General features: G+C 43.3%; 1 protein-coding gene across 3 annotated transcripts in view; it reads left to right on the plus strand.

The window, feature by feature from the left end:
• Positions 1-21,536, plus strand: part of HLCS (holocarboxylase synthetase) — a 940,243-nt gene that overhangs the window by 176,520 nt on the left and 742,187 nt on the right. For all 3 annotated transcript variants that reach the window (XM_078656875.1, XM_078656873.1, XM_078656874.1), the window contains exon 3: positions 9,466-9,625. In XM_078656875.1, the coding sequence (XP_078513001.1) occupies positions 9,574-9,625 (52 nt within the window). In that variant the 5' untranslated portion in view covers positions 9,466-9,573. The remainder of the gene's footprint in view (positions 1-9,465; positions 9,626-21,536) is intronic.

The raw sequence follows: 21,536 nt of genomic DNA on the forward strand, positions 1-21,536 counted from the left end.
TTCATGGGAATGCCAACAAGTTCCTGTGCGACTGAGTTATGCTCAATACCTTGCTTAGATGATCAATAACTGGCAGCAGTAAGGACCCTTGATTGAGGATTTTAACGGTGATCTACGTCCGTCTCTCATTACGGAGTCGATCACTTGAGACAGCCCAGCACTTTCTGAGCAACATGGATGTTGGTTGTAATTCTGAGGCTGGTGGGATCTTGTATGGGAGGAGTTGTCTTGCCCCTTATCTGATTGTAACATTGATGTGTCCATGTCAGAGGGTTGTCAGGCTTCCACAAAGCAATTGAGGTGATTCAGCTCCGAATTTCCAGAGTCCTTTACATCCATTGTGAGTAGACATGTGGCTGGTTCCAAGAGCACGCTTTGTATGTTCCTCTTTTCAAGATCAGGGTGAGGTGCATAGGAGGCCCCTCATTTGAGATTCGTTTCTACGGAAAAGTCTACTGAAATTTGTATGGCCTGAACATCATGAGTGATGGAGTCCTTTTTTTGGCAACTGTAGTACCTGCCTTGCTTTTTGGTGTCAAAGAAAGCATGTGAGGATGGCTCTTGGTATAGACTGGGCAGTTCGTTTTTATCCTGTGGCCTTTTGAGATTCAAGAGGTGGTGCAAAGACCATATTCATCAATGTTTGTAGTAATTGTGCAGGGAAGGTCCTCTTACCGCCTCCTTTCACCTTTTCCGGCATCCCATAAAATCTGAAATTGTTGCTGTTTGATCTGTTCTTTAAATCCGTGATCTTCTGGTTTAGGTATATCCTGCACCCAATTAGGTGTCATTTTTAGACCGTCATGATCAAAGTCATCGTTCAGAGATGTGTCGCCTTTGATGTAGTTCCATGAAGTCTAATCTCATGAGTAAACCTACGAGGAAAAATTCAAGACATTTTGTTCTATTGTTCCCTTTGAGGCCCCAACTGTGATTTCTTTAAGCTCATCTCCAGGCTGATGTCTGTTGTTTCTGCTACATTGTGCAATGACATCTATTTCCACAATTGAGCACTTCAGAGAACAGTAGTTGTTTGAAGGTGCGAGAAGATGACATCGCTCCTCATCACTGTGCGATTTCTCACTTAGTAGGAGTTTGGCAGATGGTGCAGGGAGCACCCTGTCCAGTGCCACCAGGAAGCAGGAAGGATCAAGAAATGATCCACAGAAGTGAGTATAGTGATTCTAGTGCTCTGTCGGTTGATCTCCGCATCTCATATGGTTCTTCTTATATGCATGACATTCTTATGGTAACAGGAGAGGGGTCCCCCAAAGCCAAGATGCCCAATTGTGGCAGGTGGGGAGGGGGCGAGCCATAGCCCTTGGAGCTCAAGAGTAATGACTATTGAAATCTTAGTATCTGAAGTCTCACTTGACTCCATTCTATGCCTCAGTCCTTTCCACAAACCTCCAAGAGGAAGGAGACAAGGCTAGGAAAGGTGTAAGAGTATACCTCTGTGTAGGCATCAGGCTGAAGGTTTGCACTCAAAGAAGCTGTGCAATCCAGGAACATGGCTGCAATGTGCCGGCACGGCAAGAAATGCAAACAAGGCTGATCATCAATATCCTCACTATGGACTTAGCATAACATCGTAGTAGCCTTAGCATTTTAATACTGACTTTTCTTGGAAAGATTTTAATATTTCTTAGCATTTTAAATATTTTTCTCTTTTGTAAAGGTTTTTATTAACTGTACAATAAAAATATGACTATGGAACACTCAAAGGAGAGTGTTCACCTTTTTGTTTTTGATGGAGTCAGTGTGGTAATAAAACTTGCAAGTGCAGGCTATGCATCAAGTTTCAGTCCCAGGGGCTTTGAAAAGGGTTGTATGACATTACCACACATTACTTTACCACGCACGTTTTTACAACGCAGATTTTCAAACGCATACCACTACCACGCATTTAAATTCACTTCATCTGACATACCTTTACCACGCAATCCACTACCATGAACACTTTTACCACGCATACAATTACATAAACATCCAGTCATAGTCTAACACTGCCACCTACTGTTAAAAAATTATACAATAATCTTAAAACCGTATTGAAACGAAATTATATATTTTAAAAAAATTACATTGATGTCGATTACAGACTTACTTTTTGGGGGGAGACCCTTCAATCATCCCCTTTTTAGATCTCGCACCTGGCGACGCAGCGCGAAGTGCTGTCGCCAGCGAGACCTATAGTCGTCGACTATGCTTTCAAGGGCGACAGGAGATGGCCACGTGCAGCCTGCAGGTTGGATCGGATGCGCGCTTTCACCACGTACAGTTACGCGCTGTGCCCATCTCCTGTCTCCCTTGCAAGCCTCATGCACTTGCTTTTACTTTCCCTCCCCTCTCCGCTGTCGGCTCCACGGCCCGTCAACGCGCCCCGAAGTCGATTTCATCCCGCCCCACCAGCAGCTGCAGACTCGACTTGTTATCGCAAATGAATCAACAAGTTGTTGAGCCAGACAGGTACGGTATTTTAGAAGCTGCCCGACCACACCACGCTGGTCGTCGAAGCCTTTTACAATAACCTGAACAGGTCCAGGCCGACTGATTACTTGACTTTAACATGGGATGGGGCTCCCGAGTCTCTGCCAGAACGAAGCAGCTGACTCGTTTCGTACTATGGGATTCGCGACTGTCGGCTTCCGCCGTCTCCTGTCGCCCACTCCGCAGCAGCATGGCCTATGGGTCAGCGTGTCCCCTATAAGCACTGCGCGCCACTTACCGAAAAACTCCCTATTGAAACAAATGTCGGCTTAAAACAAGGCTGCGTGCTCGCTCCCTGTCTTTTTTACTTATTTATGTCCGATCTCCCTACCCATTTTAAGGATGTAAATTCACATTCCCCTGCTGTAATGGGTAAAGAAATAAAATACCTACAGTATGCTGATGATACTATTTTACTTAGCCAAACCCTGATAGGATTAAAAAGACTAATAACTTCATTTAATTTATATGTGTCTCAAAATGGTTTAACAATTAATACAAAAAAAAAATAATGTTAATAGGGAAAGGCGAACTAGGGGTAAAGTATTTGAATATGAATGGGTTGTCTATTGACTGTGTAAAAGCCTATAAATATTTGGGAATTACATTTGATAAGAAACTGTCATTTAGACAGCATTTTGATAACCTACAGGCTAAAGGTACCTCACTCGCTTTCGCTTTCCGAAAAATGAGTGATAAGTTACTAATTATGACCACCTGCTTAAAGTTATGAAAGCAAAACTCATTCCCTCCCTGGACTACGGGTCTATAATTTTTAAGGGTAGATATGTGAAAGTGTTGGAGGACATAGTTGCAAGGACATACAAATCAGTTTTTAGGATTCTTAGACACATCTCACGTGCCAATTTAAGATTGGAATTGGGTTTAAGGAATCAGATACTTGTTCTCCGAGCAACATTTTTAAAAACCTTATTGGCATTATCCCGAGCCGATGAGGGCTCGTTGGCTAATATGTGCTGGTGCGAGATTAAGAAAGGCGATTATTCCAGAAGTTGGCAGGAATATTTAGTCGAGTGTCGCCAATCTTTTGAATGCCCAAAATTGGAAGATGAAACAATAAGTAAAATGATTTATAAAAAAATAATTGATTCAACTGTGGCTTTGTTATCAGAAGTTTGGGATAAGGATGAGATGAGGAAGAAAGCTCACTTCTGGACTATTGCCAATACATTTGAGAAAATAATGGCCCAACCATACTTACTTTTTCATCAAAAACCCTTAATTAAAAAGAAATGTATGTTATTAAGGTTTGGAATATATCCAACTAAAGAAGGAACCCCCAAATGGGAGTCCAAATGGTCGACAAATAATTGTAGGCTATGCGGCCTGCATGATGAAACCCTTTTGCATATTGTAACATTATGCCCAAAATGTTGCAGGAGCGGAAAATAATTTTAAAACCTATTTTTAAAGAAATGGGAGTTAGAACCTGTAGATCGGCACTAATACTTTGTTTAAGTGGTGTCAACGTTCATGTTATACATCAATTTGTCCAATTCATTTTTAGAGTGGAAAAGAAATTATGTAAGGTCGATCCGTAAAGCAAATGTTAATATTGATACGACTGGGAAAGGATGAGGCCGCTGTATTTAGGGAGTTGATGAATTATTCTAAGGGCACTTTTTAAACTTTTATATATGTTGTTTTTAGAGTATTTTCTTAATAATGTCCCGCTTACTTTGCTTATTATTTTTGACGAAGGGTGTAGGTGCTCTCTATCCCAGAAAGATTGGCACCTACTATAGATGGTTTAAAAAAAAAATTTGAATAAGCTGCTAGCACATTGCACTTTGGTTTCTGTTATTGTCTTGTATTTAGTATGAACCATCATAGGATTTTTTAATACAATAGTTAAAGACAGTATGTAAACAGTTTTATTGTGTCTTTTTGTAATTGTCATATGTTATTGAACATTTGTTGCTAGCACATTGCTTTTTAGTTTTTACCTTGTATCATATTGAATTTTTAGGGATATTGTTCTTTAACTAGGCTGTTTATTGCCATTGAATATCTGTTGCTAGCCCAATTGCACTTAAAGCACTGGTCACTTTGATGATCGCACAAGTCACTTTAGCTTTGTTAATGCAATACGATTGTTATAGAATTATTATTTTTTTTTAATAAGGTTCTTTAGTGTGTGTGTATATATATATATATATATATATATATATATATATATATATATATATATATATATATATATATTCATGGTTAATTGACATCGAATATTGCTCCCAGCATTCTTCACTTTAGCTTTTGCCTTATGAGCAAATCGCATTTTAATTCTAAGAAGGTTGACTCACCAAATGTATGAAAATATTAGCAGTACGATAATCCCTGGCTGGAAAATTTCGATCAATGGTGACAATTTCTACTTATGCACTGTATCCTTATATGTACAACTAGTAACTGTGCTTTTTTTCTTGTAATGGTTTTAATTAATCAACAAATAAAATTTACCTACCTACCCTATTCATTGAGGCCAGCGACGACTGAGCATTCTTTGCAAGAGGCCACATCCCGCCAACCGACTTACCCGCGAGTGGCGACCACCAAGCGTTACGGAAAAAACGTGGAGTCTTGTCCTGAGGCGCGGGCCGTCTTGGCAGAGATGGAAGAGGGCGCAGAGCACAGCAACCACCCTCCGGGGGCTCCCAGCCACGCCTGCGTACTCTGGCAGGCAGAGCACTACACACCTCAGGGGTGGTACCAGACGCTGCACTTCCGACACGTCTGACCAATGGTAGCACCGAACAGCTCTAGTATAGTGACGTACTCAGTGAACTAAAGGAAAGGAGGAAGTTCCTCCATGTCATGAGGGGGCTTTATTTGATGTGTCTCTCTGCTATGTACAAATTGGAGCACCATTGTTTACTGGCTTTGATGCTCACATAGTGATCAGGGGGCGTGCGGGTGAGATGCCTCACCACGGGAATGCGGATATCTGTCTAATTCTTCTCTAACTCCCCTTAATTTGGGCGATAACATCTTGCAAGTATTTTGTTGCCATGGGCGCGCACGTTTTAGAGGACCGCATAGATATCCATGTCTCACGAAGGTATCGCAGTAAGGGGAGGCCACCGTGAAAGGTCTTCCTCAGTTCCGTATCCATCAAGGTTGCAAGGTGAATGTTTGAGCCACGCGGCAGCATTGTAAGCAGACATACTGCTCCCAAGAAATAAAAAACGTCATGTTTCTGCTATTGTTTCTTTCTCCACTATTACTTTGCAAATATATCTGTGATTGTGGCTTCTCGTGACCCACTCGGTATAATGCCATGTGAGGAATCTGCAGTTAGAGTATCCACCGGAAAAAGCTCTAACTTAGTAACTTACACAACATCTGCATGTGACATTTTGGATCTGGTATTAATGAAAAGGGCCTGCCACTCAAGTCACCTAATGCACCAGGCAGAGTCATCAGGATGCCAGTTGTTTTTGGCCAAGGCATGGAGGGAAATGCAAAAGCATAATGCTTCTCCTACTCATAAATCACTTATTCTTACTTCTGTTTTTATTTCTTTATTGCACACACACACAACCCCCCACACACACACAACCCTACATGCACACACAACCCCATATGCACACTACCCCCACACACACACCCAGACACACACCCAGACCCCCCACACACACACCCCCACACACACAACCACCCACACACAACCCCCCACACACAACCCCCCACACGCGCACCCCCCCATACACACACCCAGACCCCCTTCACACCCCCCCACCCCCACAAACCCCCCCACACACACAACCCCACCCCCACAACCCCACCGCACATTCGCCCCCACACACACAACCCCACACACACCACCACCCCACACACACCACCACCCCACACACACCACCACCCCACACACACCAACCCCCCACAAACCCCCCCCACACACACACACTACCCCCACACACACACACTATCCCCCCACACACAACCACTACCCCCTACACACACACAACCCCCCCCACACACAACCCCACACACACACAACCCCACACAAACACACACAACCCCACACGCACACAACCCCTCACACACAGTGCCACATAATTACATACCACATAATTACACTGCACTCAATGCAACATACACTCCAAATACCACTCGGTGCCACATAGTTACATGCCACATAATTACACTCTATCTATCGCATCACCACAGCATCACTCAGCACCACCACAGCATCACTCAGGGGCACCACAACACCACTAAGGGGCACCACAACATCACTATACGCTACCACAGCGTCACTGAACGCCACAGCATCACTCGTCACAACCACAACATCACTCAGCGCGACCACAGCATCAATCTGTGCAACCATTCAACAACAACTGGTTCAAATATGTTCTCTCAATGTTTCAAGCTTTATTACAAATGTCACAAAAAGATGCCAATATTTCACTTCTGTTCTTGGATTTTCGTCACAATAAAGTACACTGAACACAATCTTTACAAAAGTTTAAGCTATTGCCATTATAAATTACAATAACTTTTATTTAAGTATTAATTATTAAATAAATTGAAAAGAATTGTTATTTGCGATATCAATACATCTAAGTCACGTAAATACAACACATATTGCATTACAACTGCTATAGGTGTCACATTTGGGAAATTTAAAAGTATTGTCATTGTAAATGACAAAGCTATTAATTTCGCTATTTTCAAAACCAACACATAAATAAAAAATTTGTCATTTACAATAGCTCAAACTTTCCTAATGCGATACCTATTGCATTGCAAATGCTTGTTTATTTACCCTTAAAATATACATATAAAATAAATCCCGCAATGTCACCAGTTCAAACATATATGCGGTGTAAAGACTTGCTTGGTAAAGACAATCGTGGTAAAAGTAATTTAGATGTAAAAAATACGTTGTACTTGCAATTCGTGGTAAAGGCTGTTCCCCTTGAGGAGTGGCTTCATTAATGTGTGATGTAGCTGCTGATCAGGTGTGCGCAGTTGTCCTTCAATGGCGCCAGAGTCTCGGGCTGGTTCTAAATAAGGCCAGCACTTCAAGAGTAGTTATAGTCACAGCTGGCATGGATAGTTAGTGTGACCCCTCTTTCTGAACATCTCTTGGGTGGGGTTGGATGGGAGGAGGCCTGGATGATCTTCCCATATACTGGTTATTAATTCAACTAAGGGGTACCTGTCTTATGACAACATGGAAACTGTGAAGGTTGGTTAATCTATTGGATAGATGTTGTTCTCAATCTTGGCACCATTAATTTACTTTCGTGAGTTAAATACCCGCTTAGTGGACAGTACACATTTAAGGGTGGCAAGGAGCTTAAAGTCAGTTGAGGGACTGGAAAGATTGAAATTAAGAAGTCTGGCTTCATCTGCAAGTCTTTTCTAGTGTACTAAAGGTCATTGTACCTCAAGCTAGAGAAGGAACGCGTTTTTCATCAAACCTCCAGCTCGGAACGCTGTGGGTGGATAATGGTAACTTGTGTTATGGGTATCATGATCTGTTCTTTTCTAAATAGACATTTGCACAAAGTACAATAATAGGGATAGGTCGATCGATCGAGTCGGCGGAACCCCATTTGAAGAACACAAGCACCGTCTTGAAGGAACCCCTTCTGCCCCGGCAGTCCTCGTGGCAGTGGGCTGACCGGTGCTGTCAGCGGAACCCCACCTAAAGAAACGAGCATCGTCTTTAAGGAATCTTGCCTCCCCGTTATTCCCCGAGGCAGTGGGTAAAATCGAGAAGAAACCCCACCTTGAAACACCTATTGGCGTATGAAAGCGAGTAGGATCCAGAGTGAGGGTCATCCTATCTGACAGGAAATGGGGTTTCGCGGTGCACACTGATGGTCCCGAAAACGGTGATGTATACCCCAGTACCGACCCAAACTACCTGAGACACAGACTATTTATATCAACCCACGTTTGATTAGAACCGTGTTGAAAAGTACCTCTGGAACAGAGATAGCCCCAGGAGGCCGATTGAAAAACACCATCAGTCGGAACGACAAAACCCAGCCTCCACTCATCTAATATTCGGGCGTGTTTGTCTCAAGAATTCACAGGACAAATACCCCGGGAGACTTGTGAAGTATAAAAAATATACACTCATCTCCTCGTGCAGCAGTCCCATTATATTCTCGTGGTCTCCTGCAAAATACATAAACCTACAGATTTTAATCCTGTGTCCCTCCCAGTACACTGCCCCTAGCCCTGACGAAGGTGTGGCCTCACTGGCCAATCACCGAAACGCGCGTCGGCGCATGTCCTCAGGAACACGGTTCTTTGTCCTAAGAACTTCTGGAACCGTTGTAAAAGTCATCTGCCTGAAACAACATCCCGAATATTGATGTGTTGCATACACCAGGATTAGTAGAATGAATGGAAGATTGAAAGTTGAATGATAGAATGAGATAGAGTGAGAAATCATTTGAGTGAATGTGTAAGTGTGGTCGCAGTGTGGTTGCTACTGGGTAGGTCTCAATGTAGTGATATTAATTCCCTATTTGCACTTTATTATCAGATCAGGATCTGTTCTTTTTTATGCTCTAAAATATATCATGTGATATCTAAGTATAATATATTTCTCACCCCTAAAAAAATTGTTGTGTTATCTAAATTATAAGAAAAATAAAAACATATATTTTCCTAATATATCTTTGGTGGAGCCTGCTTGAATTGACCTTGTTGTTTGCCATGCACTGTGTCAGCCTCTGGTTTAATCACCCCAGTTGATATATCATTTGGACCCTCTAGTAAGGGCCATTATATCCCTAGGCAGGGTGGTCTTTTCTGCTCACAAAGTACAATAAACCACATTAGTTGAAAAGTGCAACTAAAATACCGAAATCATAAATGAGTTGTAATTTATAATACTTCACTGTATTGTAGCAAGTATGTGCCTTTCTACCTGCCCCTCAGCCCTCTCTTTTCCAGAAGTAACTGTGCGTTTTTATCTCTTCTTAGATAAAGTGGTCAGATTACTGTTTACCAGTGGCATATAATCCGGGAGATCCAAGTGAATTAATTGCTGAAACAAGTGTGGACAATTTCAGCATTCTGGGAATAGCATTCATGGAAAACAGGCTGCAAATGGATAATGGAATGGTTCCACACAAGATCGTTTGTAAGTGTTCACGCCTATAGTTTCTAGTTTGTAACACATGTTCCTTTTTTATTAATAATGCTATTTCAATATTACACGTTGGCTAATTTAATTTGCTTTTAAAGCTGGAACCTGTTAAATGGAAGACCATATGGCTTGAATAAGAAGTTCCAACAGAAGATCAGATAGCACACATGGCCTTGACATCAGTGCCTTTATTATGTATGAACAAATGGAGAGCATAAGATTTAACAGCAAGTTCATGATATTCAGAGTATGAATAAGGGGTGTTTTTGTGTTGTAAACAAGGTACATATTTTAAGAGCTTCGACCAACATGCAGCCAACCGTACTTTATGTGTAGATATTAGATGGAAAGGAACAGTAATATTTTTCTGAAGTCCACATACATTTTGATATGTTCAGTAACTAGGGAAAACCTCTTCCAATTAAGGGACCTCTATTCTGTTCAAATAGGTACATTTTAGTGAATTATCTTGTTGGTTAGATACCTCCATGCTGAACATCAGAAATTTGTTGTAAAGTGGTAAAGGTTACAAGGAGGTATGTACATCTTTCCTAAGCATCCATACTCAAAAACACACAAGGCACTGATAACGTATCCTTAAGGAGCAATTCTGATAGATACTTCTCTTTTCGGATTCCTCACCTCATAAACCTCCCTCAAGTGAAAGGCTAGATACAGAAATTTTGCAACATCGGGTGGTGCCACGGATCCAACTTTGTTCCGGCCCTCCTGGATGTGACATCTCGGAGACATATGAGCTGCCCTTTCCCCTGCCCTTCGATGCTCATCTAATATGCCATTTTCTGAAATGTTTTTGTTTTGAAGATTTTTGCAGTGCTGTAGATTTGTTTCTGGTTGTGTGAGATCCCTTGTTAGTATCTTTTTATCCGTGCATCTCCAACGGGCATTTTGGACAGGATTGGCTCTTTTTTTTTTTTTGCATGTTCCAGTGGTCACCAGGTATAACCCTGATGGAATGCTTTGGATGGAAAGCGCATTGTCAGTCTAGATCTTAATCTGGATCCAGCTCCCAAGATAATTTCCAGGGCTCATCATCGTTGTTGAAATCACCCTCCATTAGGGATTTTTTCGTTGGTCTAGTTGTAACGTGTTCCTCCTATCGGGTGTCGTTCTCAACCTCAGGCAGATATTTTGTTAGGGATCTTCTTATGCCTCTGGCCTCGATAATGTCACTGGGCTTAGCTTTTGCCTGGCTGGGAAGAGGCATGATGCTTGTGCTAGCTCTGTTCGGGTGCCCACTCCTTGTGTTTGCGCCATCTGGTGTTGATCCCGCTCAGGTGGTGGTGTTCACCCTTGGATTGCTGGTCTTCTTCCTCTGGTGTGTCTTTAAGTCCTAAGGAGTTTCCAAGCCTGTTATATGCCCTTCTGTTCAAGGCTGTTACCCCAGTGCTGATAATCTTCAAAGAGATGGTGGTCTCCATGCTGATCTCACCATGTTCCCCTCGCATACTTTTTGCCATTGGCACCAACGCTGATGCAGTACTCTCACTCGGTTCTCTGGGTATGCCAAGGTTGTAGGACTGCTCATTGTGAGGCCTCTCCAGCTGCCTTACTCTCTATCCCAAAGCCCTCCAGGCATTTAGCCTGCTCCTCTGGTTCTTTGGCTTCCTCATTATGACGCGTATAATCAGGAGGGTAGGGAGGTAGAGAGAAGATCCTTTCAGTCTCCGGAGTTAACTCATTATAATCAAGGGGGGGAAAGGATCACTTGTCCTGCTTAAACCTTGGGTTTCACAAGTAGAGGAACTGGTATCTCCCAATCAAATATAACTCTCATACACGTGTACTTAGGATGGTACTTTCTTAGCGGTATATACTGGGTACCCGCTTTTTTACACGTGCGTGCGTAATCATGGAGTTATTTTTTGTATTGTGCACCCTCCACCAGGAGGTATTGCCTTTGGTTTAAGGCAGTAGTGATCGTGAATAGTAGGGGAGGGGTTGTGGTGACGGTGTAGTTAAAAAATCCGGACAGCCAGACTGAGAGAGTTTTAATAGGTCTGGATTCGGAAATGATTTAAAAATTAATGGTGCACTTTTTGAAATTGTTAGGGGTTCAAGTGCATTTCGTTTCTAAAAAGAGGTCAACATGTTTCAGCCTTTGGTAGTCAGAGGATCTTAGGCTTTCGTCAGGACCAATAAGGGTGAATAAATAGTGATTAAAGCAAAAATTGTGAGAAGAGAAAAGGTAAATTAACCTGATCCTTCGTTATTCAAGGTTTCATTGTACCTGAGAAAAAAGACATACACAAAAGACAACAAAAGGGAGATAGGGGATGGGAAAACACATAATATGTACAGTAGTGCCTTTCAATTATTAAGGAACTCATGAATAGCAATGCTTTAGCTCATACTCAATTCAGGCGTCAGGAAGAGTTGACGCCTGAATTGAGTATGAGCTAAAGCATTGCTATTCATGAGTTCCTTAATAATATGTCTTTTTTCTCAGGTACAATGAAACCTTGAATAACGAAGGATCAGGTTAATTTACCTTTTCTCTTCTCACAATTTTTGCTTTAATCACTATTTATTCACCCTTATTGGTCCTGACGAAAGCCTAAGATCCTCTGACTACCAAAGGCTGAAACATGTTGACCTCTTTTTAGATACGAAATGCACTTGAACCCCTAACAATTTCAAAAAGTGCACCATTAATTTTTAAATCATTTCCGAATCCAGACCTATTAAAACTCTCTCAGTCTGGCTGTCCGGATTTTTTAACTACACCGTCACCACAACCCCTCCCCTACTATTCACGATCACTACTGCCTTAAACCAAAGGCAATACCTCCTGGTGGAGGGTGCACAATACAAAAAATAACTCAATGATTACGCACGCACGTGTAAAAAAGCGGGTACCCAGTATATACCGCTAAGAAAGTACCATCCTAAGTACACGTGTATGAGAGTTATATTTGATTGGGAGATACCAGTTCCTCTACTTGTGAAACCCAAGGTTTAAGCAGGACAAGTGATCCTTTCCCCCCCCTTGATTATAATGAGTTTCCTCATTATGACTTCAGAGAAGGTTGTGTGAGCAGTTGGATGATGTTAAGGAAATGTTTTATGCTTTCTCGGACTCTTGGGGTGATTTCTATCATTCATTCCATTTTGCCATTCGAGTTCTTTTAAAGCTGCAGAAACTTTGGGTTTTCCACAGCCAGAGCAGGGATTGAAACTAATTTCTCTGGTATTTTCTCCTGAAACCTCTTGCTGCTCTTTAATGAGATGCTGATGGAATCCCTTAAGTTTGGTTGGAATAGGCCAACCTCTGCTTCAATGGTCTGTGGTTGAGTTGTGTAAAGTTATTGCCTGGCTGCTAATGATCCTGCTTTTCTTTCCTCTAACCCTGGGCTTGGCGTCTTCCTTCACTGAGTTGATAACAACCTTTCCTCTTTAACTTGTGGGGTGATGACTGGAAGTGGTTTGATGCTCTGGGGAAGAATGTCATCTTACTAGGGGGTCTGGTCCTCTGGCTTTGTAATATCATACGCCTTCTAGCTCTCCACACCCATGCCCTTTGGGAGATGGGGCAGCAGTTGGTCCTACTTCTTCCTGATCATGTGAGCTGCTACCTTCCTTGAGGGGTTTGGAGCTGCTAAACCACTCCTTAGGTTTGATCTTGACACAATGTACTCAGTGGCCAAGTCATGATTTGTTCTATATATCTTTGGCTTATTTCTAACTGTATGAATTTTGGAGAGAAGCAGATAGGGGCACGTTCCTTTGGAGTCTAGGTCACAGTTTTCTCCGAAGCGTGGTGGAGGTGTGGACAGTCTGTAGTTCTGTCGAGTGTGTGCAGATTCACCCCATACAGTGGGTAGCTATTATAGTTTTCACAAAACTTTTTTATCGACCTTGTGCATCCCGTTCTTGATGACTAGTGGGTGTTCCTGATGCTTATCATGCTTTTATGACCCGATTGAAGTGATATGTTGTAACTTTACTTTCTTTGTCTCCTTTCCAAGGTGCAAAATTGCTCTTAATTCATGTTGCCCTTGATTGAGCACCAAGCAGTTAATAAAGGTCTTCCTTGGAGTCCTATTGCAGGTTCTGTTCTTCTGCCCTGGTTGTTGAGGCCTGTGAAAGGCCAGATGATTCCCGTTAGATTTTGATGATGTTCTTCGATCGCAGTTCTAGGAATTAATGTTTGACCGTAGTGCAGAGTGTCGGGAAGGTTGGAGTGCACTGTTCCTGTTCAAGTTTGGTCAGTGGTGTGCTGCTTGCTCTGCTCGTCCCTCTCCTCTTCCTGGCATTTGCTCTCTTAGGCTGTTCTGCTGCTCTCTTGCTTTCCTCTGCGAGGGCCTTACACCCTTCCCTCAACACACTAGGGAGTACTTACTGGACTGGTAATGTGGTATTGAAGACAGAGACGTTTTAAGGCATGGGCAAAGCGGGCTCTGGCCCCGGGCACTTGCCTTTCAGGGGGCCCCTGATCGAGCAAGCTCTGTTCTGTCCCGATGACCTTGAATAATTCTTAAACAGATTGTTTTGAATACCGTTTTCCTTTGATTTATTTTTAAAGTGGATGATGTGTGAGAGTCTATTACAGACACTTGGAAGAGAAATGTTATGTTTATTTTTCATGCAACATCCATAAATTAATCCATAGAGTAAAACAAAATCTCACATATGAGAAATGGGAGGATGTTGCAGATATTATTTGCAGTAATATTAGTATGCTGCTGCGGTGTTACAATACTGAAAACGCACATCACTATCCCTGACTATTAGATGTAAACACATTTATAATTTGGACATTTGCCCCTGTTTACTTAGGTGAGCTGGCCAAAGAGGGCATGACAGAACTGAAATTGAATCCTAAATTAAAACCTATTCTGAGCAGGGGGCCCAAAAATAGGTTTGGCGCAGGGCCCCCAAAATCCATAAAATGTCCCTGAATGAAGATAGTTTTGTGTAATGTATTTCTTTAAGTCAGGCTCATCTCCGCCTCTAAAGGCATCTGGAAAAGGTCTGTGCCTGACGTCAGTGGAGGATAGCACCATATATAGCTCTGTGATGTCACATCTAGGATGTGCTGAGCCAACTTGGAGCCATGGCGCAGGAGAGCTGTTGCTACATTTCTGCCTGTACTTTCACACCTGCCGCAGATTCATGAGTCGGGGAAATCTACAACCATGTAGAGAATCCACTAGCAAATATGTTATGTTATAATTTTGTGTTTTTTCCTGGAGTGATATTTTCAGTATGCGTCTTCGCACTAAAGAGCCTACATAGTTTATAAATTACATCTAAAATAAAAATATACGATCAACGAGAAGTTTGAATTTTGCTGCCATGAAGTCAGGAGTCTTTTGATAAGGTCAAGGATTAAAACATTAGTCGCAAGAAGACTGGCAGCAAATGGAAGGAGTGTAAAAGGGACTGATGTGCGCTTTTCTGGAAATACCCGAGATCTGTTTAGCTGCTGAATTTGCAACAATAGTAGCCTTTTGATTTATTTCTTCCCTAGTCCTAGATAAACTGAATTACCATAGTCCAACCTGGACTATAGCATGGGGTCTACTCGTGATGCAAGTAAATCCAGGTTGATAATAAATGTTAGCTCCCTCTACAGCAGAGGTCTTCAAACTTTTATAAATTGAGCCCCCTCAGCTGAATTTTTTTAAATGTCGGCCCCCCCCACCACCTGACAGAAATTTCTGGAATCTGGTACACTACATAATTCCCCATTCACTCACTCATCATCCATCAATCCATCCATGTGCCCGGATCCTGCGCTCCCTAGGAGCCTATTTACCATTCACTCATGCATCCATCCATGCGCCGGATTCCTGTGCTCCCTACAAGCCAGATTCCCACAGCTGGTTCCAAGCCCTCGCTGGCTCAACCCCACCAAGGCTTGGAAGGTCTGCAGGTTGTGAGTTCATTCACTCAACCACCAGTGCGCCTGGTTCCTGCGCTCCCTAGGAGCCTGTTTCCCATTCACTCATCCATCCATGTGCCTGGTTCCTGCGCTCCCTGGTGCCACCTTCCCACAGTTGCTTCCAAGCCCTCCCTGCCCGGAGGCTTCCTGCACCAGGGCTTGGAAGGGCTGCAGGTTGGGAGTTCATTCACTCATCCACCAGTGCGCCTGGTTCCTGCGCTCCCTAGGAGCCTGTTTCCCATTCATTCATCCATCCATGTGCCTGGTTTCTGCACTCCCTGGGAGCCAGCTTCCCAAGTTGCTTCCAAGCCCTCCCTCCCCGGAGGCTCCCCCGCACCAGGCCTTTGAAGGGGTGCAGGTTGTGAGTTCATGTCTGAAACAAGTCCCTGCTCGATTGGGGTAAGCAGTTTCGATCAGGCCTCCCCCAGGGGCGAAAGGGTGGGGAGGGGCGACGGGCAGACATGTGTTCCAGCCTGTCCCTTCTCAAGGGACATGGCCACAGATAAAGCTTCACTGAATTATGCCATCATGTGGCAGTAATAAAAAGACAATCCTAGGAAAAAGCAACCGTTTTGTATACTGAAAGGTTTAAGTGCCATCAACATCCCAGGACGATGCAGCAGTACAAGTCTCCCACAACAGCCGCGGCTGCAGACGTGCGACAGACAGACAGACAGACAGACACAGACACACAGACACAGACACACAGACAGACACACACCTTCCTTCCTCCTACAGGAGGGGAGATATATATGTTTTGAATTGAAGCACCCTGTTGTCGCCCCACTCAGCAGGGAATTATTTTTTTTTTTATATATATTTTTATTGAAAATGTTTTCCCCTTTTACTTGCACAGGGCACAGCATAAAAAACAAAAATAAAGAAAGAATAAAAAGCAAATCAATAAACAATTACATTTTGTTTACAGTTACCACATTCATAAAAGAAATAATTTTAGCATATATTGCAAAGAATAAGTTATACAGGCATTGAAATTAATGGTAAACGATTATGGCAATATGAAATGAACTAGCCAGTATTTCCCTCTTTCCACCTAGTTAAAGGTTCCCAGATTTGCCTACCCAATTTCCTTCCCTTTTTTCCCTTTCTAGCATAAATTGCCATCTCTAAGTTATAAGTCGCCAGTAATTTGGCTAACCATTGGTGATAGGTCGGAGGTAGGGAGTCAAGCCATGCTGAAGCTATGCACAGCCTCAGCACTGCCATGGCAACAAAAATAAAATACCCATCTATCATCTGTCTATCACCATTATTCACACCTAGGAGTATTATCGCAGGTGATAAAGTAATCTCTATTCCTAGTGATCTCTGAAAGAACACCTCGATATCTTTTTGTGTTGTTTGCAGATAAATGCATGTTGCAAAAAGGTGAACTATATCAGCCTCTAAGCTTCCACATCTTGGACAATTAATTCCCGTTCCCCCCCATTGTGCAATTCTTGCGGGCGTGTAGTATAATCGGTACAGAGTTTTGTAGTGTTGTGCCTGAAGAGCCGCTGAACACAAGATACTCTGTCCCATATCCAATGAAAGATAAAAACACTCTTTCCCTATATCTAGTCTTTGTGCCCATCTATTCGCCCCCTTTTCCAAATCATCCTGTTTAGATTCTAACAATTCAGAATAAAACCTTTTAATCGTGCAATCCGAACCATCCTGTATAATCTCCATAATTGAATTTTTTTCAAATCCTACCGTCCCTCCCCTCTTTGTTGCCATGAAACTTCTCACTTGTAAATACTTAAAAAATGGTCTTGACTCTAATCCGTACTTTGTCTGAACCTCCGAAAATTGCATAAGTCCCGGCATACCCATAATATCGCCAATCTTCGTTATCCCCTGCCTCCCCCATTCTTTAAACACAGAGTCAGAAAAGATATCCTGGGGAAAAGCAGGATTATCACTCATTCTAGTATGCGCATTATATCTCCCAAGGCCAAATGTTTTCGTAAAAGCCTTCCAAATACTAAATACTGCAAAAATCGTCTTAAATCGGGTCCTTTTAAAATAACTCGAGTCCACATGCCTCAAACATACATTCTCTGCTTCTGCCCCCAGTACCAAACCATATATTGCCAAGGTGCCAAACACATCTTGGCCTTCTACTTCTGCACCCCCCAATAAGCCTCCCATATACTGTAGAGCAGCTGCCCAGTAATAAAGTTTTAGATCCGGCAGCGCCCACCCTCCCCTATCTCTAGGGAGCGCCATAAATCTCAACGCTCTCCTCGTCTTACCCTTGGCCCAGACAAATCTGTTAATCATATTCTCTAAAATTGTAAACCACTGAGCTTCAAAGAGTAGCGGAATTGCCCTAAAGATATATAAAAACTTAGGGAGGATCATCATTTTTACAATATTTGTACGCCCCATTATAGAAAGATGCAAGTTCTGAAGCCTATCTAAATCTTTCTTCACTTTAGTGATTATTGGAGTTATATTTACTTCGACTAAGGTGTCTAAGTCAGAAGTGATGGTTACCCCTAAATATACTCCTGACTGCACTACACGATAATCTGAGCAATCCACCTGGCGATTCTTTATTATTTGCGTCTTAGAGATATTCAGCGCATACCCTGAGATCTGCCCAAATTTCACAGCCTCGATCTCGACCTCTTCTATCGCCTCTGCGGGGTTTGGTGTTAGAACCGCCACGTCATCGGCATATGCAAGTATCTTGCATTGGCCCATACATACGTGTGGTCAGTGGAGTAATTCTTTCACTCATCTCCATTCTGCGAATCAGTGGATCCATATACATCGCAAATAACAACGGGAATTTTTCTAACGTTTATGACTTCAATGTACCAAAGAAAAAGTCAGTCTCGTACTGAACCAAACCAGCCAGCATTGTGAAGGCCCCAAAAGAAAGTGAACCACCAACAGGGGAAGAAGCCTTAGGAGAAATATTATCCTACAGCAGAAAACCAAGTCAGCAGAGTGGAAGGACTGCCACAGAAACAATGTCACCTTTAAGAACACAGACACCTCAGGACACATCAATAGCGGAGGAATATCTAAACTTTGTGCTAAAACAAAACACTCCGGCATCAATAACGATAGCAGAACTTGAGCAAGAAAGAGGGAGGGATGCCACGATGCAAGCGGTAAAAATGGTGACAAGACAGCAGAGATGGAGACACGTCAACAACAACAGCATCATGGAAAAAGGAGTCAACAAGGAGGAGATGCTGGCGTTCAAAAAGGTTCATGAAGAATGATCAAAGACCGTGAATGGAATAGTAATGAGAGGAAGAAGAATAGTTATGCCAAGGGCCTTTCGCAGACAAACTGTAAACTTGGCACATGAATCACACAGAGGCATGGTTGCGACAAAGAATCTGCTACGTGAGAAAGTGTGGTTCCCTGGTTTAGACAATATGGTGGAGGATACTATCACAAATTGCCACATCTTCCAAACCACAGGGCAGCCAGCAAAGCCTGAACCACTGCAAATGTCAGAACTCCCACGGGCAGTGTGGACGGAACTGACAGCCGACTTCTATGGACCTCCTGACACGGGCAACTATTTGCTCATAATCATTGACGAGTCTCGTCGACATCAGCAAGTGCAACACTGCAAATACTGGATAACATATTCGCAGCCTGGGTGTTCCCACAAACACTAAAAACAGATAATGGTCTGCCATTCTCAGGGGAGTAGTTTCAAAAATTCATGGACTACCTAGGCATTCATCACAGGAAGATAACACCTCTGTGGCCACAAGCAAATGGCATGGTGGAAAGATTCATGGGAAACATTAAAAAGGTTGTTCAAAGAGCAAAGCTGGCGCAGATATCAATAGGTCAGGCCCTTTGTCAAGTACTAAGAGACTATCGAAACACCCCTCACAGCTCCACGGGGCGATGCCCTGCTGAGCTGGTGCTGGGCAGAACGAGCAGGACAAGGCTACCACAGCTAGAAGCAATGACGCCACCAGAACACAGCTGCGTTGCTGTCAGAGACCATGGCCAAGGAGAAAATGAAGGCGTATGCCAACGCCAGGAGACATGCCACTTCATCGCACCTCAAGCAAGGGGATGCAGTGGTGGTGCGCAACCGGCAGCTGAGGAAATCGGACAGTCCATTCTCAAAGGAACTATTAACGGTGACACATGTGAAAGGGCCTATGATAACCGCGACAGCAGGCCCTTACCAAATAAGAAGGAACAGCTCTCACTTAAAGGGATTAAAGAACCTGGAGGAAGACAGAGGAGACATAGCCGCCGGAGAGACCGGCACAGACGAGAGACAGGACAAGGAATGGCAGAAAGATAAGGGAGAGACATATCAAAGAAGAGAATGCAAAAGACCAAAAAGACTGATCGAAGAAATGTAATGGTGGGGACAACAAAACGTTTTTCTTTTCTCTCTCTTCTCACTCTCTCTCTCCATACCTCTATATCTCTCACAACTTTCTTCTGTCATTTTCCTGCAACAAAAGGGGAGATGTCGTGACCTTGGGCACAAGGGCACTAGGACCCTATATCTGACTGGTGGGGAGGGGACGAGAACCGGACACCACTTCTGGTCAGGGGAGTGGGGAGTAAGACTACAAGGGCAAGGGGAGGAGAGCACATGTGGGACAAGAAGCAGCGCTAACGAATACAATAATAAAGGTAGTATAAACACTTCTACCTGACTTCTGTGTCTTCCTGCCAAGCAAAACATGACATACGGCCAAATGCAAATGCCCAACTTTCCTTTATTCCCTCACTTTTCCTGACAAAAAGGATGCCCCATATTTTTGGGTGGGTCTTTCGTATAGTACAGGATCTAGACAAAACACGTTTGAACTGTGTGAATTCAATATAGGTGTCAATCGTTCTTCTCATGTTTATAGTTTTGATCCATTCCTTTCACAACCAACCACACTGATGGAAATTCAGGATGATAAGATTTTTGCAATTGGCTGGAAGGTCCATAGATTTCTGTTGCATAAATGTGAGCAAAAGTGAATTTTTAATCCACACTTTGACATTTGTAGGGCATTCTGCGTAAAAATAGCATGCTGAGAAAGAAGCAAGCCACACGTGAGAGGGAAGGGCAAAAGAGAATCCAGGAGGCCGGATTCGGGGATCTATTGTGATAAGATTTTATTGAGATCACAAACAATGACAGGTCAGCATAGCCAGGACATTATTCTCCGCATCTTCTCCTTGTCTTCAGTGAAGCTCTTCTATTGGGACTTCAGTTGGTTTGCCCTTCTTCACCTTCGCTTATACCCCCTGGGCTCAAAAGAAAGGAGAAGCGAAGGGCGGCCAAATAAGCTGAACATTCAATGCTCCTGTCAGAACAGGACCCTTCACCAACCCGGTGTGAGTGATAGGCGAGTATTACTAGAGGCAGAATTATTTCTCCAAACTGGAGTGAGTCCATTACACACAGTCCCCCTTTACTGCAGGGGTACTGTAGGCCTCAGGATTTAGACCTGTTGGCCATAGACAGCAACAACAAAAATGGAGAAAAAAAAAAGAAAACGGATAAGTATAGAGAGATATGGCGCAAGGACGTTATTTAGTCTGCCAGCGTCCTAGAATCAGGTGCTAAAGGAAGGAAGTAAGGTGCCATGAGACAAAATGTGGGTGAAAACGTGAGGAACCACCGATGTTTAGGAAACTATATGGGCAACTAACAAAGCGCACTCAGAGAGAGGTGACCCGTATCCTGTTTCCCTCCCTTCACTCCTGCCCTCCTCCCAAGTCACGTACTGCAAGAGCCGCATCTCTCCGGAGTTGTGGCGGCTCGTAGGTGTCCTCCGGGGGTATCCACCAGTCCTCGGTCCAGGTTTCCTCGATCTCTTTGGTGCGTGCCTCTCGAGGGTTGACAGCTCCGGGAGTCTCCGTCTCGCAGCTTGCGTTGTTCTTCCCGGCTTCCTAAACAGACCTCCTCCTTTCGGTGTCCGCGTCCTCCTCCGTGTTCTCACTTCCGAGGTCTTCCTGATTCTGCGCGCCCTTCTCTTCCATCAAGCTTTC

This window comes from Lissotriton helveticus, chromosome 8 (assembly GCF_964261635.1).
Source record: "Lissotriton helveticus chromosome 8, aLisHel1.1, whole genome shotgun sequence".
NCBI lineage: Eukaryota > Metazoa > Chordata > Amphibia > Caudata > Salamandridae > Lissotriton > Lissotriton helveticus.